The 26,840-nt window shown below is 43.4% G+C and overlaps 1 protein-coding gene across 1 annotated transcript in view; it reads left to right on the top strand.

Annotated features, from left to right (window-relative positions):
- LOC144773831 (interphotoreceptor matrix proteoglycan 2-like) overlaps positions 1-26,840 on the top strand; it is an 896,924-nt gene that overhangs the window by 518,235 nt on the left and 351,849 nt on the right. Inside the window, exons 7-9 of the mRNA XM_078658926.1 lie at positions 1,054-1,112; positions 12,312-12,329; positions 20,747-21,000. Of these exons, the coding sequence (XP_078515052.1) occupies positions 1,054-1,112; positions 12,312-12,329; positions 20,747-21,000 (331 nt within the window). The remainder of the gene's footprint in view (positions 1-1,053; positions 1,113-12,311; positions 12,330-20,746; positions 21,001-26,840) is intronic.

The following is a 26,840-nucleotide window of genomic DNA, read 5'->3' as shown; positions in this document are numbered from 1 at the left end:
TTCAAGTTAGGGCTGATAAAAATGAAAGGTGGAGGCCAACTAAGATACTAGACCCCCTTGAAGAATTTGCGTAGCGAACATGTATAGACATGGGTGTTTATAGGGTTGAGATATTTCAGTGAGTAAAGGATTTATTCAAGGTAATGTGGCTATGTATGGATACATATGATCTGGTTCACTGCACTCATCTGTCACAAGGAACTGATAAGATAGATTTGCTGTACTTGGATTCTCCACTCATGTTCGTTTGCAGTTTACTATATTTATGTATGCATTTTTTATATAGTGTGGACTTTACTCGAGCCAGTTACATTATATAAGGACTTCAGAGTACATGAATTACATAAAACATACGAAACAAATAAACTCTAAACTCCCATAAGAATTCTAATAAGTACATACCTCTAATACAGATGCTAGTGGTTAGAGTCAGGTATATACAAGTTGCAAATTCACTCAAAGTTGAAGCAATTATTGTTGGAAACATATGTATTACATATTTACAGAGCCAGAACTTCTCGCCATTGCTGGGGTTTTTGCGGTACTCATCTAGTCACAGTCACAGCTGCTGCTCACCAGTATTATTGCTACAGTAAGCAGAAACGATGCTTATATTGTGTGGCCGAGTGTCTCCAACATGATACTGAAATCAGTGGCGCAACGAGAAATAACGGAGCTCCTTCAGAATGTGAAGAGGGGCATCTGAGTCCCTCATATCTCACAGATATTCATTGGCCGTGGGCTGAATGGGGTCCCCCCCAAATGTTGAGGGGTCCCTGAAGTGTCGGCCCTCCTTCGCCCCAGGGCTGTAGAGGCTTGTCTTAAGCCCCTGGCTGCAATTTGTAAGACAAACTGCCTGTAAATGTCTGAAATATGATAGCTATAGAAAATGTAAAAAATTCAATAAAGAACTACTCGGCAAATATGTATTTGTTCTGTGCCTCACTGTACTGCAATATATTCTGACGCCTCTGTTGATGTGATGTCCTTGTTTAAATACAAATGTACATAGTTACGGCGTAACGTATGGTGTGTTTCTTCTTTTATTTATAGGTTCAAAATGTGTTTGATGGACTGTCTGGATATGAAGAGATCCATGTAGTGAGATTTAGGTAACTATTGCACAATCTAAAGCTTTCCTTTTCTGGGTATTTCTTTCTAAACAAGCTGTTTCAAGCTAGTAATTAAAAACATCGTGTACAGCAGTGTATTCGATTGTTGTTAAAAGTTGGCAACCTATATTTGACTTTTGCTCGAGTATAAGCTCATGCCACTACCATTATTACTTTACTGCCCTTTCAGTTCCAATTCCTCTATGTCCCCTGTCTCTTCTCTCTGTGAGTGTTGATCCCTTCCTGGCCTCGCTGTCTCGGATTCTCTGCACGTCTCCCAGTGACCTCCATCAAACGCCCCTCACACCGCCCCCTCCCTACCTCTCATTTTCCCAAGGCTTCCTTTCCTGTAGTGTTGGCACAAGCCCTCAAGGCTGCTCTTATTCCTGCAGAAACTGTTGTGCTTCATGAAGGCTGTAGTGTGCAATCCCCTCTTCCACATATGATCCCAGAATAAAGTGAACCGTCAAGGAGGCTTCCATGTGATGGTTCACATTTAATAACTATGTATGACTAACTTAGCAAAGTTATCAATTTTAGTGATTGTTTGAGTACCAATTCCACTGCTTTCAAAGAGTCAGAAAATATATATTTATTTTGTGGTTTTATGTAGCATGGACTACGCACAGTGGGTATCCTAGTGTTTTGCATAAGAACAGTCACAGATACATAGGCACTTTAGTTTTGCAACTCTACCTTTTGCTAAGAACATCTACGCTGATAAAAAAATACCCTTATCCCTGAATTATATATTCACATGCCATCCCTTTTGCTTAGTGCATTACATGCCTTTGTTGCTATGTCCTTTAGTGCATAATATGGTATCCCACACATTGCAATACAAACCTGTACAACTTGTGTTCACTGGTGCCATTATGATTGGACCCTTCCACAACTTCTCGTCTTGTTGGATGTCTCTAGTTAGGAAGAGGAGAGAACGTTTGCAAAGCGTAGTCCAGTTCTTTGCAGGAGGGAAATGTTTTTGTTTTTTTAAGTTCTTTTTATTGAATTTTTGCAACAATAAGAATTCAGCAATAAAGTAAAAGGGAAAGGGGGGACAAAACAAAGGGATGTAATTAAGTGAAATGTCACCATTTTGGTTTTACATCGTTAGCAAATTGTGAATTACATTTTTACATTGTCACAATCATAGTACACCGTATGGTATCATGAACAGTCTAGTGTGGTCATGGGTGTGGCACGACCCTTAGGCTTTACTGTTGCGACCCCATGGTCTACACCCCCCAGCTGTATGCATATAGTTCGCTGTTGTATCACAAAGAGTGAGTCCTAACCTTTACCACTGGGTTTAACACTCTTCTTCTCCTACCGTCCTGAGCCAATTGATAAATGGATCCCATTTTTTTCCTTGGGGTGGGATCGGGTCGGCATTAGCTTCCAATAGTGTGATAGTTGGTCTTTACAGTATGTGATGTCCCGCACCCACTCCCTGACTGGCAGAGGTGTGGGCTTTTTCCAATGTATTGCCACTTGTCTTTTGGCCAGGAGTATCAGTGGCGCTGTTAGCTTTCTCACTGCCTTCAGGGTACTATGTACATATCCCAACAGGGCCACCAATGGGGTCTTTGATAATGTTTGTTCGGTCATATTCTCTATATGAGACAGTGCTGCGAGCCAGAATATGGCAATTGGCCGGCACTCCCAAGCAAGGTTTATGAAAGTTGCCTGGGTGAATCTGCATCTCTAGCATTGTGTGTCGGGGTGTAGTCCCATACGGTGCAGCTATGTTAGTGTGAGATAAATGCAGTGCAGGTATTTGAAGTGGATAAGCCTTAGGCGGTAGTTTGGAGATAGTTATTCCAGTTGACTACAGCAAAACGACCACTGCTGGTCAGTAATGTCAGTGCCTGTGTCTGCCTCCCAAGCTGTACGTGACTGTGGAATAGTAATCGGGGACTCTCTTCATGTAGTAGTGTATAATTGTGTAATCAGTTTACAAGCTGATGTAACTGTGATGATGTGTGCCAATGCTGGCAATGCCAGAGGGGCCCCAGGAAACGTAGTGTATCTTGCCTTGCTTGCCGCTCTAATCTGGTAGTATAGGAGCATGTCTAGTGCCGAGCATTGTGATGAGCTGCACATTTGCTGTAGTGTGAGAAACGTGCACTCAGGGAAAAGATCTCCTCCGGTCATGATTTTATGTAACTGCGCTCTAAGTTTTTGCAGCGTTATCCAGCAATGGCAGGATAAATGGGTTCCCTGCTATGGGCATAGATGGCGCGAACAGCACCTCTTGGCAAGCCCTGTCCAGGCCCAACTCAGAGTCTCTGTTGTGTCTATTTCACGGTTGGGCCATTTGAAAGGTTGGTATAGGGCCTTGTGTAGGGGCAGAGGGGCAACTTTGTCCAGTTCTACGGCTACGTGTGGTTGAAATTGCGTTGGGTGTTGCCAGAAGTGCAGGATTTTTGCCTGGGCGCAGTAGGCATACAGTTCAAAATCCGGAGTGCAAAATCCACCCTGCGCGAACGGTAGCGTGAGGTCATTCCAAGATATCCTGGGCTGTTTCCCGGTCCATACTAGTTCAATTATGCTGGACCGAAGACGTTTGAAAAAATGCACCGTTGGTGGCATTGGTATACTTACAAACAAGTATATAGTAATTTGAGGAGGATTATCATGTTAGTGATTGCGATGTGGCCCACCAGGGAGAGTGGCAAATGTTTCCATCTATGTAATCTGTCGTGTACCCAGTCCATGACCCTGCCGTAGTTTGCCGTCCATATTTCCTGCACATCTCTGCTTATCCAAATTTCCAAGTACCTTGTAGGTCTATCTGCCCATTTTATTGGGTATTCAGATTCGAAGGGGGGGGGGGTGCCATCCGTTAGTGGAAATATTGTAGATTTGGCCCAGTTTATCTGGATTCCAGTGAGGCCCCCGTATTGCACCAATACCCTGGTCACGGGTACGAAGTTCACCTCGGGTTTTACAAGACAGGACTATATGTCATTGGCGTACATAGGCACGATCAGACCTCTAGAGGTGAATCAGATGCCGTGATATGTGCGGTGTTGTCTGAGTCACGCTGGTAATGGTTCCATGGCAATCCGCAAGAGTAAGGACGAGAGTGGGCAGTCCTGACGCGTGCCCCCTGTGATTTGTATTGGTTTGGATATGAGCCCGTTTACTTTGACTCTTGCGGTTGAGTTTACAATAGTTTGATTTGCTGGATGTAGGTCAGACTGAGACCCAGCTGAGTTAGTAGTGTGAAGAGGAATTTCCATTCTAAGGAATCAAACACCTTTGTGGCATGTAACAGGGTGGCTATGGTTGGCACGTGAGGTGCCAGGTAATGGAGGAGTGCAAAGAGTGTGCACAGGTTGTGTGTGGTGGAGCGGCCTGGAATAAAGCCCGATTGATCCTGGTGTGCTATTAGTGGGAGCAATGGCTGCATTCTGTTTGATAGGAGTTTGGCAAATATTTTCGCATCCAAATGTATTAGCGAAAGTGGGTGGTATGAGTCTCATTTCTTGGGATCTTTATCTGGCTTTAATAGTGTTATTACTGTCACTTCGCACATAGATGGCGGCAATATGTCCTGGGCCTCCTGGTACACCAGCAGCAGTCGCGGCACCAGTAGGTCTGCATGCTCTTTATACATGGGGCCTTGTCTGCCGGTAGGCTGTTAATCACTTGTCGGATGTCATCTGCCGTGAATGAGGCGTCCAAGTACTCACAGTGTGCCCTGCTGAGCCATAATAGCTCCAGCGAACCTAGGTAGTCTGTTATGTCAGATACAGATGGGTCTGTTTGGGTGGTGTGTATTTGCATGTAGAATGCTGTCATGGATTGCAGGACTTCTGGTGGTGAAAGGGATAGTGGTGCATCTGGGTTGTGAAGTTCCGCGATGTATGCTGATCCTCTGGGTGGTCTTAGGAGGCCTGCTAGTGTCTTCCCTGGTCTATGTCCCTCGCCATATCTGAGGTCCTGTGCGTATTTGTGCAAGTATTTAGTGTCCCTCTATGCCTCTTCTTGGTATTCCGTCAGTTTGACTCTTATATTGGCCAGTGATATGGGTGAAGGGGTCACAAAAGTATTGACTTTCTAAATCTCGGATTTTGCTTTAAATTTTTGCCAAAGTGGTTCGTATGTCTTTGAGTACCCCTGACTGTAAGGCTATGCAGGTCCCTCGTATGACCACCTTGAATGATTCCTGGATGGTTCCCACAGAGTCTACCACACCCTCATTCAGTTTAAAATATTCTGTTATTTTGTTGTATATTTCCTCTCGAAACACCGAATCAAGTAGTGCGTTGGGTGGAAAGTGCCAGGTAAATGGCTGGATGTATGGTTTTGGGACACGGAGCTGCAACAGTACAGACGGATGATCCGAGAGTGTCCTCGGGTGGTGCGAGGCGTCTGTAACCCAAGGATGTAGGTCTTTGGAGGTTAACCAAAAGTCCAGCCTGGACCACAAGCTGTGTTGCTGAGTTATGCAGGTTCCCTCACGGGCATTTGGGTGTAGTGTGCGCCCCAAGTCTGTAAGCTGATAGTCTTCTATGATATGTCAAAATGCGGCTGCCGCCTGTGGTGATGTGTGCGGGATATGCCCACTCTGTCTACTAGTGTTGATAATACTACATTGAAGTCACCCCCCACTACACCGCTGCATTTCCCAGAGACTGAATCCCATGCCATACCTGATTGAAGAATTCGGGACTATCAGTATTGGGGCCATATGTGTTCACAATTATGATCAGCTGGTGATATAATTCACAACAATATATATCACCCCTCAGTGTCGATTATTGTGTGGTGTGTTTTCCATGGAAGGCCTTTCCGTATTAGTTGTTTGAATAGCTGGATGTAATCACCTCCCCCGGCGATTGGATTTTAGGTTGGGTCTCAATGTGTTTGTCAAGTGCGTTTCTTGCAGAAGGCAAATGTCTGCACCGTGCCTGGTGAGAGAAGAGTGAGAGAAGAGTGTACTAACCTTGTCTTTTTGTAGTCATTTAGTCCACGCACGTTCCAAGTGACACATTTCAGCGAGGTCATTGTTCGGTGACATGGCTATGATATGACGGTAGTGCAAGGCTGTGCCCCATGTCGCGTAATTTCACATACATGTGCTGTGTTGTGTCCGGGGGCCTAGACCATATGTATACGACAGCAATCAGTTGGCATGGCTCTAGACCTGTTAGCAACCTATAATGTGACATCTTCAACAATCTGACATTTAGCGGCAGTAAAAAATAACAGTGAACAACCCAATCCCTCCCTCCTCCCACACCAATCCCCCAATCAGGTTGTGTATACATCCTAATTAACAACCCCTAAACTGTAGTATATCTAGTCTCCTAGAGTAGTTGGGAATTATCCCCTGGGGGAATGCTGGGTCACCAGCGAACACCCCTGCCTCATACTGCAGGGTGGCCTTGCCCGCAGAAGAACAACACAGGGCTGATTGCCTTGAGTAATATGGTCCATATTTCAATGGGCGAGTCCCGCCCCCCCTCCCATGTTGATAGAGTGGTCTGTGATTACATTTTGGAGCCCTATTTCCCCCCCCCCAGAGAGTAATAAATGTCTGGCGGTATGTTCGGTGTAAGCGTTACAGCGGTGGACTTATCTGCTCGCCCTCTCAGACTCTGTTCTTGTGTCCAGGACTTAGTCGTTGTCGCTCAGGTGACCTTCCGATGTTGCAGGTTCAGGTGATTTCTGCGATCGGTGTGCTTTGGAGACTTGCTTTGCATAGTTCAGTGCCCCCTTTGCGTCTGTGATGATCGTGGGTTTGCCATTTCCGCTTATTTTTAGCTGGCAGGGTAGATCAATGCATATTTGGTTCCTGACTGTTGTAGTAGCCTCTTGGCCGGGAGGAACTCTCTGTGTGCCGCCTGGACCTGTAGTGTAAAGTCAGGGTACAGGAATATGATGTTGCCTTGGTATTGTATGGTTCCGCGCTCCCTGGCAAGCTGTAGTATCGCATCTCATTCACAGTAATTTAGAATCCGGGCAAGGATGGAACGCGGTTGTACCCCCGGTGGTGGTCTTGGGCCGAGAGAGTGGTGTGCTCGTTCTATGAGAAACTTGGTTGGAAGTTTCTCTCCAAACAGTTCTTTCATCATGGCTTCTATGTATTTTTTCATGTTTTGGAAGTCTGTGTATTCAGGGATGACGGTAATGCGCACTTTGTTCCATTTGTAGTAGTTTTTCTCGCGCTTCTGTCTGCATGTCATCAGCAACCGATACCCTGGTTTTGAGTGCATCTATATGGTTTTCGTGTTTTTAGACACGTTGTGTGATCCTGTTCATATGTGCCGCTAAGATATCTATTTTGGAGTCTATAGCTTGGAGACTTGTCTTCACGTCTTTGAACATTGCACAAATGTCCTCTTCTGGGACGGTACCCATTGCTGTGTCCCCTGTACCCTCTTGTGTTCTCCCTCTGACTGTTTGCTCGCCTTTTTGTCAAACATCAGCCGGGATTGTTTGGCATCTGCTTTTCCCATTACTGATGCGGTAGATAACTGGGGTTGGGGGGAGTATTCTCCGAGACCCCCAGCACGTCTCCTGCTTCCGCTGCGGGCGCCCACGCATGTGTAGCCCACGGGTCCATGATTTTATTTATCTTCGTGCCCTTCAGGCCTTCTGCCCAACCTTTGACTTTGCCTGTATGACCCTATTTGCGTTTGTGGCACTGTGAGGGGGGTGTAGTACTAGTGTACAATTTCCCACTGCCCTTGCACTGACTTTCCTAACTGGGCATGGGTAGTGTTTGGTTTCCCTTGGCTTGTGATGTAGTTGGGGCTATTGCATTCGATTACTGCTGCCCAGTGTGGGGTTGCAGCCACAAATCCAGCTCAGGAGGCTGCCAGCATGCGGGCACTACCGTCTTTCTGCCGTCCAGCCCGCACCTTCAGGACACTGTAGGTGCTTTTGCTTTTTGCTTTTTATGGTGTATCAATGTCTTCCACTGCGCAGTGCTCTTTGCAGCAAGGTGGTGGGCGTCCCTTCTTGGTGGCGGTTATATGGCCTGGTCCGCCAGTTAATTATTCTGGGTGTGCAGGGTTGGGCGTCGTCTTTGGTGAGGTCCTGCCTGAAGGTAGCATTGGGCACCTTCGCAGCGATCTCACTTCAGTGCCTTATCAGTTGTCCGCCCACCGGGAATGGTGTTAGCATGCTCCCGTAGGACCCACTGCCCGGCCTCTTACTCCACCCCCATTTCTTACAGGAACGTGCTTTAATCATGAACGGAACCGCCTAGCCTCAGTGTCTCTCACCTTGCACGGTCACGTAGGTCAGTCGTGGCTTCGTCATGAAGTCCTGCTGGGGTCAGGTGTTATGGGTGCGTCGGAGAGGCTATGTCTATGTCGTTATTTGTGGCCTCTTCCGATGGTTCGTGACAGAAGCATGCTGCGTTGTGGCGGAGGTCTGCCCTGCGCGGGTCTTCCCCTGCAAGCGAGCTCCCGGCTTGCTTTCAGGCCGCGTGCATAGGCCGCAGTAGGCCCAGGCCTCCTTCCCGCTCACCGCTGGCTCGAATTCGCCATGTACCACCTCCTATTCTTGATTTTGGGATTTTACCGGCTCGGGAGGGCTGGGATCGTCGAATCGCCTCTGCTTTATTGTGTGTTTTGCTGGATTATGACGGATTTATTGAGCTCAGTCGGCGGAGCCGACTCAGAGTGCGGCCATCTTGCTGCATAGCTTGGCCAATGTTGAGAGTAAATGAAAAGCTTGATTTTGGAACTTGACATTTTCACATGAGCTGCCTCCAACCGGGACGGCAGGCATCTGTGGAAGTGAAAAACGCTTAAAAGGCATCAAAGCCTATGTCAAAATTCATAGAAATGGGGGAGGAGGGGCAGGGATATAACACTCTGGGTCATGTGCAGACTATGAATGGGTAGAGGGAAGGGGGTTGTCATGAATGGGTAAAAATGTAACCCCCACAAGGAGCTAAGGAGAGGGTCTCGAAGTCCCTGCAGTAGAGAGCTGGTCATCCCTCTGATGTGTGTCGGCTCCTAAGTCTGGAGCGGCGTGTTCAAACAGTTGGAGAGCCCGGAGCTGGGGTGGTGTAAAAAACGAGTATTTTAATTTTGAGAAATAATCAACCCGTGGCTGCCAGATAAGGGCAAATTTAGATTCGGTGTGCGTTATCGTACATAATAAAAGTTCCATGACATGCCAAAGGTGTGTGAGTCACAATGCGACGATTGGCAGTGCATTAGGTTTCTTCCAATGGAGGGCAAGCAATTGTTTATCTGCACCTAGCATCTATGCTTAAGAATGCCAATCAGCATGGGTCACAGCAGTAAGTGTTGTATGAGTTCGGAAGAGGAAAGCCTATGGTACACTTAATGTGGCTCAGGACTGCCTTCCAGTATAGGGTTAATAGTGGGCAAGTCCCTCAAATGTGGATGAAATCACAGCTCACTGATTGACAGTGCCAGCAGCAGGAGTAAGAAGTGGGGAACATTATCTGTAGGCGTGACAGGGTGTAGTACCATCTAGTCATTAGTTTATAGGCAGTTTCATGCTGGGCTATGCTCCTATACAGCCTAGGATTGTCTCACCAGAGCTAGTCCCATTTTTTGGGGAAGATTTCATCTGTGGAATCTGCATGCCACTGTGTATGATAAGTGTGTGGGTGAATTTGGGTGGAGTGTTGTAGCACCTGGCATGTGCGGGAGATCAGTCTCCTTGTGCCATTGAACGGTCACACTAGTGTCTTGAAAGGAGTGAGTGGCCATGTTGCCCCCTGCATGTTGGTTGGTTGAAGCAGCCAGTGTCTCAGTTGGTAGTACTTTGGGCTGGATGGACAGTCTCAGATACACAATGTGTTGCCTTTAATTTAAAGGTACTTGACTCAGATTTTCGTGATTATCACATCATGTTTTCCACGGATACTGCCACTTATTCTCCTTTTCTTAATTGAATCCGGACAGAAGATAAATATGATTAATATGATTCGACGCATGGATATGTATCTTTAAACACGGATGAGATTTCTGCTAATACGGCGTGGAACCATTCTTGCATGGCAACTATCGATTGCCTTTTGCCCCACTACGAACCATGAATGCCCTGAAGAAGTCCTGCATGATAGGACGAAATGCGTTGGCTGTAGCTTTTTAAGAACGAAAACAATAAAGAAGATATTTTTCTATTTGAGGCCTATTGGACTATAACTATTTGCAACACCTTGTTCGTTCCGAGTGGTGCAGTCTTGATGTAGTTTGTCTACATAATTGTCCTAGGTTTAGAATAGGGGGGTGCCCCTGGACAGGGGGTATCTTCAGGATTTTGCACGCAAGTTAATTCATGATTTCCTTTTTTGGCTGATTATTGATAATTGGTATCGGATCTTTTGCAATAGGTCCCCTGTCCAAGTTGTGTTTTTTACATCGTGCAATTCACTTAAAAGTACACCTAATATAAAATGTCTTACAGTCATGTTAATACACCTTAATTCTAGACAGCAAAGGTTGGCTTAAAATAACGTGATTGTTGGGTTATGGAAGTGAGCAATCATTGACTGGACATCTAAGTTAAGTTTTACCAGTTAAAGGTTGATTAATGCTTGTTTATAGAGCGATGTTTACCTCTTCCTTAACCACCGCCATAATAAACCTGCTTTGCAAAAAAAGGTCACACTAGACCTAAAAATGCCTGTATATATTAAGACAATATTAACCCTCCAATTTCTACTGAATATTACAGAAACGATTCCGGTAAAGTAGGTACAAATGGGGTTGAGGGGCAGTTCCCTGGATCTGATCATTTCGTTTTTGACGGATGACACCCAATTTGTCCAGGTGAGATAGTTCAGATATACGTCTCCAGACGTTGACCATGGATCCAGTCAGAGCTCTGCTTTCTCATCCGTACTGTTTAATCTCTACATGATCCACCTCATATGCCCTCCTGGTCTCCAGTATCAAATGTATGCTGCAGGTATGAAAGTTACACTGAACCATTTCAATATGTAGACAGTCATTGCCTAGACAAAGGCTACAAGACCCTAGATCACCGTGAACCAGCTGTGCCTTCATTACAGTGAAGAAGAGCTTTTGCTCGGAGGTCTTTAGTAGACCGACTATAGTTCTGACCAATGGAGTATGTGGTACCACCTGAGCAAGTTCATGCTGTTAGAAAATTGGGTGTTTTATTTGACTCTATATTGACCTTCGGTTATCAAAAAGCTGCAGTTTCTTAAGCTTCCCATTTCCTTTACTACTATCTGTCAAAAGTGGCTTCACTACTGCAGCTACACATCTCATTCTGTTGATGCGCTTTGTGGTGTACTCCAGAATTGTTGTTATTGCTTTTTCCATTTATTCGAATATAAAAGTTGCCTTAACAAGCTACATGTAGTCCAAAATAGGGCATCAGAAATTTGTGGCCTTAAAAATATGAAGGTTTGTCAGAACACTGCAGAATATTGTGCCAGCTTTCAACTACTTCATTTTAATATTTAGTAGCACTGTAAAAATCTATACATGGCCTTATCACACGAATTTGATGGACTAGTAACACGCTAAGAAGCTTTCCAAGGAACTCCACTTAGCATCTTATCTTAAGTTAGCTTCCAAAATATGAAGATACCTGAAGCTTGTGGTAGGCCCCTAAGAGTAGTTAAAGCGCCCTCTGGAAACGTTACCTTCGAGACAATACCATGTTACTGTGATTACCAGATTGAAGGAGTCAAGACTGTCTCTCATGTTAAGCTAGATTTAAGCTATATCGATTTTTTTATAAAGATTTTTTTTAATTCACTATTTGGTTGTTTTACTGCCTTATTTGAGGTGGTTAATTGTATGTGTTAAATGCATTTGTTTGTTTAGTATTAGCACTTTAAAGCTTGCATTTCTGGAATATATGTTCTATATAAATAAATAAACGAGACAAACGAGCCAAGAAAGTCAAATATTTCTTAGGCGCATTCAGCCTAATATCCAGATACCAATCATTTGGGTCGTTCATCTTAGATGTGGAATTAGCATTTTATTTTGTAGGGTCAGAGAAGCTGACGTGAATTATTGCAAACCCATTGACAATTTTGTTTGCAATAATTAATTGTAATACATGTTAAATTTGATTTATAAAACCTGTTGATTGGTAAGAATTTTTCTCAAAGAAAGCATATAAGTAGAGCCAAGCATATAATTAACATATGCCTGATGTAAGTAAAAAAAATGTATTTATTTCACCTTTTGTTTTTTTCCTGTTACTTTTCAGTCCACCGATTAATAGGAGGTAAGCCATGTGTACTCATGTATTGTCAAATGTTTTTGTTTCCAGGCTACTCATCCCTCGTGTGGGTTTATTGGAAAGCAACCCTTCTTGCTGTACTAACCTTTGCAAAGTAATATATGCACACTGACATATATGCTTAATATATATGGATGTACATGTTTATCTCACTGCATCTGCTTGCATATTCGAGAGCTAAACAAAAACACAAAAGAGCGGTATAAAATCATTACAACACCTCTGTTTAGTGTAATGCTGCTCTGAAGTCATATGTAATTCTCTTTTGCTTCTGGACAGGTCGCTTAACCGTCATCATTTTCTACATTTTGTCTTAGGTGCCCTTTCTGAGCATGACACTTCTTCATTCACTCACTCATCCATTGGTACTTGAGCAGGACAAAAAGGGGCCTTAAAAGTAGACCAATTATTGTTGTCACTTTTTTTTTCTTTGTATCCATACCGTCGAATATATCAGTACGAATGGTTGGATGAATTTCATTCGCCTTGTTGGTGAATCCAAAATGAAAATGCACTGAGTTTCAAAAAAATGTTTTCTTAAGTCTTATTTTAGGTGTCTTTTTCTGATTTTGTTTTACTTCTTATTCCCACACTCTCCTCTGCTGCTCCTCCACCTCTGTTCTGATTTTTTTCTCATATCCGATCTGTCAGCCTTGTCACTTATCACGCTACGCTTGGTTTCCTTCATCCTCCTCCTTTGCTTTTTTATCTTTATAATGTGGTGAGGTATTTTATATTTACTTCATAGGCCACTCCTTGACACCCTCTTATATTCTATGCGATGATTCCTAGTCGTTTTGTGTTTTTGCACTTTTCAACCCCTCTCAACAATTCTTAATGTGAACTTCTTCTCTAGTCGCACTTTCCCTTTAACATCTTACCTTGTTCCTCTTCTGTTGTAACCTGTCCTACTTTTGTTACTTGTTCCAGTAAAGATTGTGGCAGAAGTGGAAAAAAATAGACTACTTTGTCTGAACCCTCTTTTTAAAAAAACGACACACTCACAAATATACATATATATGTCCCAAAAGCTGTTTCTAGCCTTTTGTTTTTCTTAAGAAGTAATTGTGCTTACAATGACTAAGTATTTATGAATTGTAATATGTTGTAAAGGTATTTTTGCAAACATTTAATACAATTTCAGTTCACTTTTTTCAGCAAGTCATCAGATTTGCGTTAAAAAATATTTTTAGCATGTTGTGACATCCCCAATATGAAGATTCTCCATCCCGGATAACCAGTTTGATTTTTCATCACAATGTAATATAAATCACTCACTCACTCACTCACTCAAGTAAAGTGAGGTCCAGATCATCTTTATTCGCCATATTTCTGAAGTGTATACGATTAAATAATTGACAATACAAACAATATGATTAAAAAATCATCAAAATACAGTTATAAGCGTATAAAACATTCAAGATTTTCACAATATTGCACTTTTCCTTAATTTTTGGTGCTGTCAGATAAAAGATGCGACCGTACAATATATAAAAAGATTAAGAAATTGCTGTAACAATAGAAAAGCAGGTCTACATTGAGGAAATTTAAATCTTTTTAAGAATAGACAATAACATCTTTCTCTTGGGAATTAGATAGAATAAGCCAAAAAACAAGATATGTAGAGTTTAGTGGACAGACCTCCCGTCAAAAGGACAGGGGCTCAAATGAGAGAAAGTGCACACAACCAGCAGAAGTAGAAGATTAAAACGTTACTGTCTATTTAGAATAAAGGAAAGAAATGGTTGAAGGCCATCATGCTTACAGATCAAATTAGAAGTACACACAATAGGTTTTTCATTGTCAAAGTAATCTTTTTTTAATAGAAAATTGGCATGTTAGACAGCAGAAACATAGTATAACACATGTTTTCGGCGATACGTTGTGTGATAGAACAGCATATACATCCCAGTCCTTAGGCAGCTTATTCAGGTACAGGAATATCACATTATCCAACGTCTTCTCCCTCGTCCCCCCGACTCCCTGGCGGTTCACATATCTCCCCCGGGAAGGTGTTCCAAGGTCCCCAGATTTGCGACCACTTCTTCGGGCATCCCCTGGAAACATAAATAGGTATTTAAGTCACCATACACCAGTCCATGTCTCTGGCCCATTCTCAATGTTCGGTGAGGTCGGAGCCCTCCACAGTCGCGCGATGTTTCGATTTGCCACCTTGAAGCCCAACGAGACCCTTGTCCTCTCCTTAGCTGTAAGATCACTGGGATCCCATACATTCAACAAAATCATTTTGATGTTACATTTTATTTGCTGTCCTAGTACTCCCTCCATCACTGATACCACCCCCTCCCAGTATTTCTGGATTTCCTCACATTTCCAGAGTGTATGAATGAAGGTGCCCTCTTGTCCACAGTGCCTTATACAACTGCTATCCTGAGCGTATCCCATGTGGACCAGCGAGGGTCCAGACAAGTATGTCCTGTGGAGGATTTTTAGCTGAACTAGCCGGAGTCTGGAGGAGATGGCAATTTTGCGGGGGGAAGCCACTGCGGCCCGCCACTCCTCATCAGCCAAGCCGGCAACGTCATGGTCCCACCTATCATGTAGTTGTGTCAGGGGATCGGTCATATTGTTGATAAGCTTTTTGCATATGAGAGATATGGCCTTCTCTGGCAAGTCACCATCTAAAACCCTATCCTCTAAAGGGGAGGAATCGGGGAGGACTGTACCCCTAGGGAGAGCCGAAAGCAGTGCGTGTCTGATTTGGAGATATCGGAACTGCTCTGAGATGGCCATCTCAAATTCTTGATGTTGTTGAGAAAATGGCATGACGCTTCCGGACCTCCAAAGGTCCGCGATTTTGGAGATACCGATGGTGTCCCATTTGTCGAACCCCAAAGAACGCGACAGCCGACCCAGCTGGTCACAATGCCAGAGCGGCGTGGCAAGAGTAAGCTTGCTCTTAGTGGCGTCCCTCCATATTTGCACAGCATGTTTAGTCGGGCCGGACAAGAAGTTTTTCAGAGACTTTGTATAGAGTGCGCCCGAAAACCCACCCCTGGGAAGGAGCCACCGATCTATCTAAAATGCCGGGTCATCATGCCGTCTGTAAGTGCATTGGTTAATGGCAGCGAGTTGCGAAGCCCAGTAGTATTTTTTCACATCAGGGAGTCCGATGCCCCCATCGAACTATCCCAGCGTGAGTTTGTGTGTGACAATGCTGGGTGGCTTTCCCTTCCACAGCAGGTCCTGCACCGTGCTCTCCAGTTGTTTGAAATATGACGGTGTAACCGGAAGGGGTGTGTTCTGCACACATACAGGAAACGGGAGAGGGACATCATCTTGAAGAGAGTTGCCCGTCCCAGGAGGGTCAAGGGCAGCGATTTCCAGTGTTGGACGTCGGATTTAAAACATGCTAGCGGCGGCTGGAGGTTGGCGTCATGAAAGCGCGTCAGATCTTTAGATACCCAGATCCTCAGATATTTAAGGCCGTCCACTGCCTCAGTCAGCTGGCAGCCCCGGGGAAGTCAAGGCCTCTGCCCACTAAGGACGTAAAACGCCGACTTGGACCAGTTGATCTTGTAGCCTGCAAATCGGCCAAAAATGTGAAATATGTCCATCACTACGTTAAGAGATTTCGCCGGGGATGCAAGATAGAGCAGGATATCATCTGCATACAATGATATGCGATCTTCCCAACCATTTGCCCATTTCAGACTGCGAATGTCTGGGTCTTGACGGATCCATGCTGCTAGGGGTTCCAAGGCCAAGGCAAAGAGAAGCGGTGATAAGGGGTAACCCTGCCTGGTGCCCCTACCCAGAGAGAAGACAGGGAACTTCTGATTATTTCCTACCAACTGCGCCAACGGTTGGCAATATAACAGTCGCACCCACTTAGTAAATTCCGGACCGAATCCTAGCCTGTGAAGCACTGCAAACATGTATGGCCATTCAATGGTGTCGAAGGCCGAAGCGGCGTCTAGTGACACCACCACGGCGTCTTCACTGATCGTTTCTGCCCTGCAGAGCACTGCGTGCAGATGGCGGAGGTTAAGAGATGTGTTTCTTGCCGGCATAAACCCGGACTGGTCCGGATGTATCAAGTTGGGGAGAACCTGTAACAGACGTGTGGCAAGGACTTTGGCCAGGATCTTAGACTCGCAGTTGAGGAAAGAGATAGGCCTGTAAGAAGAACACAGGTTGGCGGGTTTTCCCGCCTTGTTATAAACAACATTTGCCATTCTTTGATCCTCGGGAAGGATTCTCACCTCCTAACCTTCTTTATACATGGCAGTGAGAAAAGGGGCGGTCAAGCCCGCCGTTAGTTTAAATAATTCTACGGGGATCCCATTAGGGCCCGACGCTCCCCCCCCCCCCTCTCCCCGCAGATCATGGAAGGCCCTCTCTACTTCGGTTCCCCTAATATCGCAGTCCAAGTCGAGACTCCTCCTCTGTTAGGACTGGCATCCAAATATCTCGCAAGAGGGAAGAAGCCTCTTCCTCCGAATAGGTATAGGTCGTGCTGGAAGAGTATAGGGAGTGGTAGTATTTACCAAATGCGCTTGCAATGTCCGGCGGAGCTGTGAGTGTGGAATGGGAGTCCATAGCAATTTCTGCCACCACACGCCGAGCCTCCTCCCTGCGGTCAAGCCGGGCCAACAAACTGCCTGCCTTATCACCTACATCATAGATTCTACTATGGGTAGCCCGATGGAGCGCGATGGCTGCCTCCGTGGCAAGATCTGAGAGTTCTTTGGCTTTAACTCTAAGCTGTTGGCGCACTACCTCCAAATCTTGCAATCTAGCGGCACTCTCCAATTCTAGGATCTCTTTCTCTATACGCATCATGGCGGCCACCTTCTCCTTACGCTGCCCTGTGATTTGTCCCAAAACCTCCCCTCGAACAACCATCTTATGTGCCTCCCAGAGTGAGACAGAGGAACTGACTGAGCCCAGGTTTTCCTAGAAATACAGGTCGTTTCGGTCAAGATTTTAATCCCTGATAGGGGGGGGTTGTGAGATACCACGAATTAAGCCGGGCCACGCGGCCCACTGTGGGTTCCCCTACCTCCAGTCTACACAGAACAGGGGAGTGGTCCGAAATTCCCCTGGCCAAGTGTCGTACTTCTTTAACATGGTGTAGATGATGTGTGAGTGTGAGTACATAATCAATGCGTGACATGGTGCCATGGGGGCCCGACAGATGTGTGTATTGGAGTTCCTCTGGGTGCAGAGATCTCCAGACATCCGCTAATCCCATTGCACCTGGGAAGCTATGGATTAGTTTACGGGATATTGACAGGTCTTTATGGCGCCAGCGGTCCAGGGAGTCTGAAAAAATGGAGTTGAAGTCCCCCCGATTAACAAACGCCCGTCCGGGAGGAACAGGAGAAGGGCGCCAAGATCAATAAAGGCCTGTGTATGGATGCCCGGCGGAATATGAACTGAGACCAAGTTAAGGGTGGCACCCTCCCAAGTTCCAGACAGGGCCACAAACCGTCCTAATGGATCTGTGCGGACTGTATCAATCCTCAAGGGAAGGGATTTGCGAACGAGGAGTCAAAATATTCTTTAGACAGCATGGTCTTATCAGAAAATAGCTGTTTTAAAGTCCCTTTAAAAATGCAAAGGCAGGACTTAGGTGTGACAAATAGAGCCAGATAGCCAATCTCAGCACAGGCTTGTTTCACATAAAGAAACCACGGGATATCTAGAGCAGATTGTATCTTCAGGCAATCCTTTATAACTAACTTATTTAATAAGGTCTCCTCCTTTCCCCATATGGAATGCCACAATAAAAGGGGGATAATTTAATTCTATCCTTAGTTTAAGGTATGCCCAATATGGCATGGCAATTAGAATTAGCGCAACCGTGTGAGACCACCAGACATTTTTCAAGCAATTATTTTCCACCTGTTGCAAGATCTTTACATTGATCATGCCTGCCCCATATTTGCCACACATGTACTGGTATAGATCACAGATAGCTATTTTAAAGGTTTTGGGCCAGATGTAGGAAGCCTAATACCGGTCGGTAACGGCCCAAATTACCGAATTTCGGCCGTTATCGACCAGTATTAGGCATTTGAGATGTAGGGGCCTAATTTAAGGATTCGGTAATTTACCGAATCTGTAATTTAAGGAATCAGTAAATTACCGAATTCTTAAATACTGATTCGGTAAATTACCGAATCCTTAATGTAGGAAGCACTCAAGTGAGTGCTTTTCACTTGTAAGGATTCGTTATTTACCACCAACTACAAGTTGGTGGTAAATATCGAAAACCTTAAAAAAAGCAATTTTGTGCTTTTTTCAACTGTGCCATATGGCAGACATACATGCCCTTAGGGCATGTATGTGTGCCACATTTACACCCATGCACTATACAGGGGTGCAACGGGGTGTCAATGTGACACCCTGCCACCCTTGTAAGTATACCCCCTAGTACCGATTCGGTGTTTACCGAATCGGTAATTCTCATTCATTCCTATGGGCCTCCAGGCCCATAGGAATGAATGGGGAATACCGAATCGGTAAATACCGAATCGGTATTTACTGAATGTTACCGATTCGGTAAAATTTACCGAATCATTAGCTACATATCATTTACCGATTCTAAAATACTGAATCAGTAAAATTCAGTATTTTTGCAAAAGCTAGGTAAGCCATTAAAGGAGTTATCGAAAAGGGCTTTCTTATTTGTTAGCATTGGTTTTCAATTATATTTCATTAGAAGTAGGTTTCCTAAATAGGAGATAGATGTGGTTTCTGATATCTTTATAACATTATTAAGATGAGAGGGTTTTGTAGCCAGTTTGAAACCACAAACCATGGTAAAGGTTTACTCTTATTTATCTTACGGTCTAACTTGTTCCTAAAAAAATAAAATCTGAATAGTTGGGGCCCTCTACCAGTTCTAGCTACTAGGACAGCATCACCTGTGTACAATCAAATGGGTAGCGGACATGCCCCAATACAGAGAGTATTCTTTGCTCTCATCTTTAAAAAGTTCTCAACACTATTGATGTAAAGGGAGAATAAATAAAGGGCCAGGACACATCCTTTTCCTACAACCCTAAGAATCAGAAAAGTGTCAGTTCATTCTCCATCTTTACCAAAGTGGACACGAGCAGAGGCCCACTTATAGACTTGTCTTATAAAAGATATAATGCCATGCTCACCTCCCATCTCACTCATAATGAACCATGAACCATAGTTTCGAATGAGTAACGCAGTTAAAGAATGCTTACTGATCCATGAATGAAATAAAATATCCCCTTTTAAGCAATTGTATATTTGACAATGACTAAGCTAAGGTTTGGGCACTGGTTAACAGTTCCCAGATCTTTCTTGAAGCCATATTGAGTATTAGTTACATTGTCAATCTCAGCTACTCATTCACTCACTCACTCACTCACTCACTCAATTATGACAAAATACAGCATGTCAATTTGCCTTTCCTCCCACATTACAACCTTTAATGTATCCTAAAATAGTGCTACAATTCTGCCATTTAGAAGTGTAGCTAACACACAATCACTTATGTTCTCTATTGATGCACCTGCCATACAATGCTGTTTTATCAAACAACATAGGGGACTCGTATTTGTGTGTAAGAGCCATGCCCTACTCCCTTTAGTGACCAGTGGAATCAAAATAATGAAGTGTTGATAATCAAATTACCTGACATGAGTGGAACAAAAAATAGAAAGTCAGAAAAAAGTAATGGAGAAAAACTTAAACTAAACAAAAAGCTGGATAAGAGAAAATGTCAATGCATTAAAATGTAGGAGTATAAATCAAAGTAAAATATGCAAATAATTTGTGAAGAATGGCAAACTCCGCATGCACGCCACCGGATGCTTAGTCATCACTACAAGGTATAATCAACTAGTAAACGGCTGACCTTCTACAAAAAATGTGTAGTCTCACTGGAATTAAATAACAGACTTCAAGTAAAAAAGCAGCCACAGGGCACGTGCTTCTATAACGTTAGTCAACTTGTTGTTTTCAATAATAAGAGAATGTGTTTGTAAAAGTTCAGAATGCTGTCATTTTTTCGAGAATGGCAGCTTCTCCTTCATGTCCTTGTGCAACGTCAAATCTTGGGGATAGGCTCGAACCATTCCACGACAAAACATTACACAATGTCAAGAACTAATCTCTTGCAAGAAGTGTTAAGGGGCTTGATTATTGATATACTAAGTTTATTTGCGACCATTAAAGGACTTATAAAGCACCTGCCTTGTAAGCAATTATTCAAGACCCATGATCTGCTTTAGAGTACCACCCAAGCATCTCAAATCGAGAATAGTCTATGGTATATGGCATTAACATGCCGATTATATTTCATAATTAGTCTCTAGTGCATAAAAACCTTCAATTAAGTTTCCAAGCGCACCAAAACATTTGTAATAATTGCTGTGCACGTGTTCTCTACACAGAGATGGCGTGGAGGTCTATTACGCAGTGACGTTTGATGGGGACGCAGAGGCCATCAGTAATGCAACTTTGGATTTGATCAACCTTCAGTCCAATAAGGTGGAAGACAACTTCTTCAATGAGGGCGAGGATATACCTACAGTCATGTACACAGTCAGTGATTTCAGAAATTACATTGCGGAAGCCCTGCACCAGGAGATGATGTCAACAAATTATACACTGGATATGGATCCAAATACACTGCAGCTCATCAACGGTTGGTATACAACAAACACATCTTTTGCCTGCATACAAAAATGGTTTACTGCACTTCATAATAAACAGCTGAAAAGTGGTTCATATATAAGGGCCCGATTCACAGAACTAATCTTAGATAAAATCCTAAACGTACTACTTTTGGTATTCACAGAAGGCATTTAGTAGTAGTAAAGTTAGGACTCCTAACTTTACTACTACTAAACTGGGATAAAATCCTAAACTTACTACTTTTGGTATTCACAGAAGGCATTTAGGAGTCCTAACTTTACTACTACTAAATGCCTTCGGTGAATACCAAAAGTAGTAGGTTTAGGATTTTATCTCAAATTAGTTCTGTGAATCGGCCCGGATATGTCTATTAAAATACTCAAAATGGTCACAAATGTTGGTAGGTCGCTGCTCTATATTTTATTACCTGCTAGTAATGTAGATCCATCCCTAAGATGTATGAATTGGCTTCCCATCAACTCACAAATCCACTTCAAAGTGCTATCCTTCCCCTGCACTCCTATCAATGTATCAGATGCAACCAAAAGATGCCAATTTTACTGGCCTCCACCACCCATTATCGGCCCCTCCTCACACTCAATCAGGTGCTCTAGCTTTCTCTGCTGTGGGGACATCTTAATAAAGCACTCCCTGAAAACACTCTATTACCAACTTGACATAATACAACTACAAATTGGAATGTTGCTATCAATGGTGCATCAGGTGCTGTGGCACAGGGGCATAGGACTGTAAGGGTCCAGCTTGACTCCATTTATGAGTGTTTTGTATTACCAGCTACATGGTTGGGACAATTTTCAATGCTTGCCTTATGCCACTGAATGCATAATGGTAAAAATGTAACTGTTATCCACTTATTTTTGTCATACAGAGTAAATATGCATAAAATGCACACTAACGTTCGCCATTGTATTCTTTATGTTTATTCCAAAGCACAGGTCCACCGTTGTAATTTCTATCTACTCTGCACTTTATCTATTATTGGATTGTATGTGAGTATTCATGCCACATGTATAGCGTAAACATAGCCAATGATTGAAGAGGAAGCTGCATTCTGGGAGCAGAAATGGACTGTTACTACATTGATATGTAGGGTTTGAAATGGTGCATCTTCACCTCTTTCCTAAATTGGAACAGAGTTTGAGCAGTCATGACGGACAAAGAGCTGTTGTTTTAGATCCTTTTTTTCCGTGGCAATATATTCCTTAAGGTGAGGTTTATGCTCAGCGGGAATTCAAGTGATTTGGCTTTGGGTGAAAATTGGGTTTCATACCACTGAGACGGGTTTGGACGAATTGTTCCTATTTGTTTTCTGTAAACAGCAGTAGTTCTGTATTGGTGGTGTGGAGCTTCAAGTAGTTGCTGGGCATCTATGTCTAGATGAGGTGCAGGCTGTGCAGTAGTGTTTAATGTCAGGATTCTTGTGAAATCCTTCTCAGATCTCACATCAAGGCAAGAAGACAAAAGCCAAGGCAGACAAAAATCTGGGCTAGTAAGTGTAGGTCAGCAGTGGTGATGTTGATGGAGTGATTGCTGAAGTTGGTGGCTTCCAGAGGCTTCATTGATCTTGGGAGGCCAGGAACACCATATTAGGTGGAAATGGTTGAATATTTCTCAAAGCAAAGCAAACTCTGTTATGACCAAATGTGACAAATTCAGTGTTTCTCCTTTTCCTCCCCCTGTGTCGCCTGTTCATTCCAAAGTCTGGTGTTTGAAGAGATCTGTCTGCCTGCATTCCTCATATAGGTGGTCATGACATTGGATATCTGGTGGGGAGGAGACTTTCAAGTAAAGTTGCATTGTTTGGATAGTGGAGAATTGTGATGCTATTCTCAGGTGAGGGGCTCCATGCAGATGTTGAAGAATTGAGTAAGATGGAATCTTCAGGAACCCCTTGGGTAAAAAGGATCTTCCAGGATCAGGAGTTGCTCATGTGAATGAACCAATGTCAATTGTGCATAGGTAGTAGGAACAACAGTGAATGATGTTGCCATTGACTCACACTTAAGACGTCAAGGTGTAGCTGTTGGTGGGCTGTTCAACACTGTGAAACGCGACTACGAAGTCTGGCAATATCAAGAGGGCAAAATTCTCTTCATCTGTTGTCAGGCAGGCCTCATCTTTGGTTGTGTAGGGTAGCTGTCTCTTTACAGCAGCATGGTCTATGGTCAGATTGGCAGTCAGTCAGGAGATGGTTGGCATTAATGTGGTCTTGGAGGTCAATGTAAACTGCTTTTTAAATGAGCTTGCTGTTGAAGGATTGGTGAGTAATAGGTCAGATGTTTGAGTGGTCTCTTCAAGAGTGGGAAGAGTTGGCCTGCCTGAAGAGCTTCTAGGAACATTTCTTAAGTATTGGAGGTGTTTGCAGTTTTGGGAAGGTGTAAGAGAGCTTCTTGGGAGTGAGGTTCGAGGAAGAAAGAGGTGAAAACATTGTTTTCTTTGTAGATGGATTTGAGGGAGTTGAGCATGTCACCTAGATATACAAGACATAGGACTTTGAAAGATGGGGTAGGCCTAACATGTGAAGCAGGGTTGTCAGGGAGCTGTCAAATCTTGGCCTAACATGTGAAGCAGGGTTGTCAGGGAGCTGTCAAATCTTTTGTATTTATTCACTGAAGACAAGGTTGAAGGTATTACACTTGTCTGTTGAGTGTGGTATAGAAGGGTCAGGACTAGGAGTTGATGGAGGGCTGGATTGTCTTGAAGAGTGTTTTTCTACTTTTGAGAGCATCATTGATGATGTTTGTCTAGTCCTTGGTTTTGGCTGACATGATAAGCTGTCTGCATATTGTGCGGAGGGACGTCACTAGTGTTAGGTTGTTGGGAGTTTTGTTTTCTTCCATTTTCTTTCCTGTCTGTGGATGAAGAGTTTGTTGCTGGCTAGATCTTTGGAGTACCAGGGTAATTAAGCTTTTGCCAGCTTTTGGCTTTTCCCTGAAAAGTTCTGAATTGTTTAGAAGAGTGTTGATGTCAGACAAAGCATTGGTAAGATAAAGGATGAGTTTGAGATTTATGTTGTTAATGGAAAAATCAGAAGATTTGTTGTTTCCTTTATGGCAACCTTGGTGTTTCGGTTGGATACTGATTAGGGAGCTAGGAATGGGAATGTTGTTGGTATTGTCCAGGGGTATCGATTTGCATTAGATGGTTTGTGATGTTGAGAAGGCAAGGATGGGATCTTTGGAGTTAGTTTGTTGAGTGACATGCTGTACTATCTTGTGTTTGTCAATGACACTGAAAAGGGTGTCTCTTGTTTTTTACAAACTTACCTTGTCTGGGAGATTGAAGTAACCTAGGAAGATGGTGTAGGTGTCATGGATGGGTGAGGTGGTGAGAAGGTTCAAATATTCATAAATAAATTCCTTGTTTAGTATGTAAGGTCGAAGATGAGATGGAAAGAGGCAGACTAAGTTGTGGAAAGTTGAAAGTTGGCATGTGAGGAGCTGGACAGAGTTGAGTGTAGTTTAATTGCCTGAAGTGCAGGACCAGGGAGACTTATGGATGAGGGGGAGACCTTCTTTTTATGTTCGTCGTCGGCTCACTGGACGCTGTAGCCTGTAGGAACAAAAAAGTGTAGGATGTGCTGGAAAAGAGGCTGAGCCATGTTTCTGTGATGAAGAGTATATCAAGCTTCAGATAGGTGATGAGGTCTATGAGATGTCGAGTGTGGATTCATGCAGAGCATGCGTTAATGACCATAAGCTGGAATATGTGTTTGATATCTTTAAGGTGTGTTGTAGTTAGTACAGTGTGCATGCATTTGAGTCTACGTGTTATGAAGATCTGTGGTTGTGTTTGTGTGGTCATAGCAGGTTGTGAATGTAGATGATTGGAAGCCTGGAGTACTGGGCTAGACACATGATGAGCTCTTAGCTTGTAGTTGCTCACCCTAGGGTCAGTGGGTCTGGCCCATGGCCCTTCCTGGCCCTAACAACACCAACAGCTAACTCCCTTGTCTGTGTCTGACATTTGCTAGGGACATCCTAGCGGTGAGCCACCCTGAGGGGTGAATAAAGTTGGCAGGATGGTGGGAACTGCAATGATATTTCATACTGAAGAGGTGGATGATGGTATATGCCGTGATGTAATTTCTTTTAGAGGTGGATGCTGAGAAATCAGATACATTTTTCTGGTGCCGTATTAAATAGGATTTAGGTGGCAAACTAGAGATGTCCATTCCTGAAGAAGTAGGTGCTGGGAAATGCAATAACGTTGTTTCTTGTAGAAGTGAATGCTTGGAAATTGATATTTTCATGCTTTCTGTTATTCAAAATTGACCATGATTCTATTATTTAGTTAAATATAATATTACTACTGCTTAGAATAGTTTCGAAACCACGTTGGGGCAGGAATTGTGTAAGAACTATTATGATATGAAACCAAAAGGAACAGTCTAAGTCTTCCAAACCTCCTTTTTCATCAAGTGTCTACTTTCATGACTTGGTGTGTGAATATATTTGTGCATTCATTAAAGCATCTAAATGTTAAGTCTTAACAGTTTTACGAATACGTTTTCAAATATTTTCAATACCCTGATCATGCATCAGGGCGTAATCCCGTTAGCTCATGCTGTTGGATTGAAGAGGGGACTCTGGAACTGCAAGGGAATAGGGAGCAATGAATCCATGAAACTTCTCCATATGGAGTGGTCATTTTTAAACTCCATGCCTAGACCATGAAACAAAGGAATTAACACCCGAAAACCTCACCTCTTTGATTTCGTACCACTGCTTGAGTATTTAGTATCCATGTTATTCTCAATTTCTTGACCCAGTATCTTAAATTTAGGTTGACCAATAAGTAGCTGAACTTGCTTCAGACCGCTACTTAAGACTGAGATTAATTTATCGTCCTCTGACTGTAAAATAGACATGAACAAACAAGCAATTGAGCTTATTTCAACTTGTCCATCTAACATTGTCCCTCACTGTGTATTTTTAACAGAAGGAAAAATCAGGGGCTGAATTTACTTCAAGTAGTCTAATTCCATTACCCTGCCCATGCTGCTTTTACAGGCTCTTTCGTCGATCAGAAAGCTGCAATTTTATTGCTTTTATAGGGACATCATATACGTTATGTTATGTAAATATGATTTTTAAAGCGCACGAATACCCGAAGGTGTCTTAGAGCTGGAACTAAGTAGCCATGACAGAAGGAGAAGAAAAGAGCATAGATTCAATGGACTTAATTAAACAACCAAGTTTTCAGACTTTTTCTGAAGGTAATGAGGGAGTTGGCTGCTCGTATATCAACTGGGAGAGTGTTCCAGAGTTTAGCTGTACAGTAGCAATGAAACAACCAAAGCATCCAGTACAATTACCAGTTTTGTTGCAGTACATATCCTCATAAACCATTCTCATTCCCCAACCCAGTGTATAACTCATTCTAACCAATATAGAGGTCTCGAGAGCTGATGGGCCACTCTAGACTACACATCTATCTGACCTCCACTGTCACCCAGGGACTTACTCTTTTGAATACACAGCTGTGTGCCTAATCCCAACTTCTCTAGTATTTCTTCAGCACTCTATTGCCCTTGATCTGCAATACTAATTAATGGAACAAAAGCCTGGCACTTGCTCTCTACCTTCAAATTAAGGCCAACACATTTGAGTTCATGGATGAATTTGATTTGATAGAGGATAGGTCAGATTTAAAACACTAAAAAGCCTAAGACCATACAAGCACTCGGTTTCCAACAGACAATGGTCAGACACACCCCACAAAAGGCCTGCCCTGCTAAACAGATTACTAAAGCACCAAACAAGTTAAAGATCTTTAACATTTGCCACAACTTCCTGACCAACCGCAATACTCTGAAGAGTAGCCCAT

This window comes from Lissotriton helveticus, chromosome 8, assembly GCF_964261635.1.
Source record: "Lissotriton helveticus chromosome 8, aLisHel1.1, whole genome shotgun sequence".
Lineage (NCBI taxonomy): Eukaryota > Metazoa > Chordata > Amphibia > Caudata > Salamandridae > Lissotriton > Lissotriton helveticus.
The sequence above is the reverse complement of the archived record's forward strand: the minus strand, read 5'-3'. Positions and strand labels throughout refer to the sequence as shown.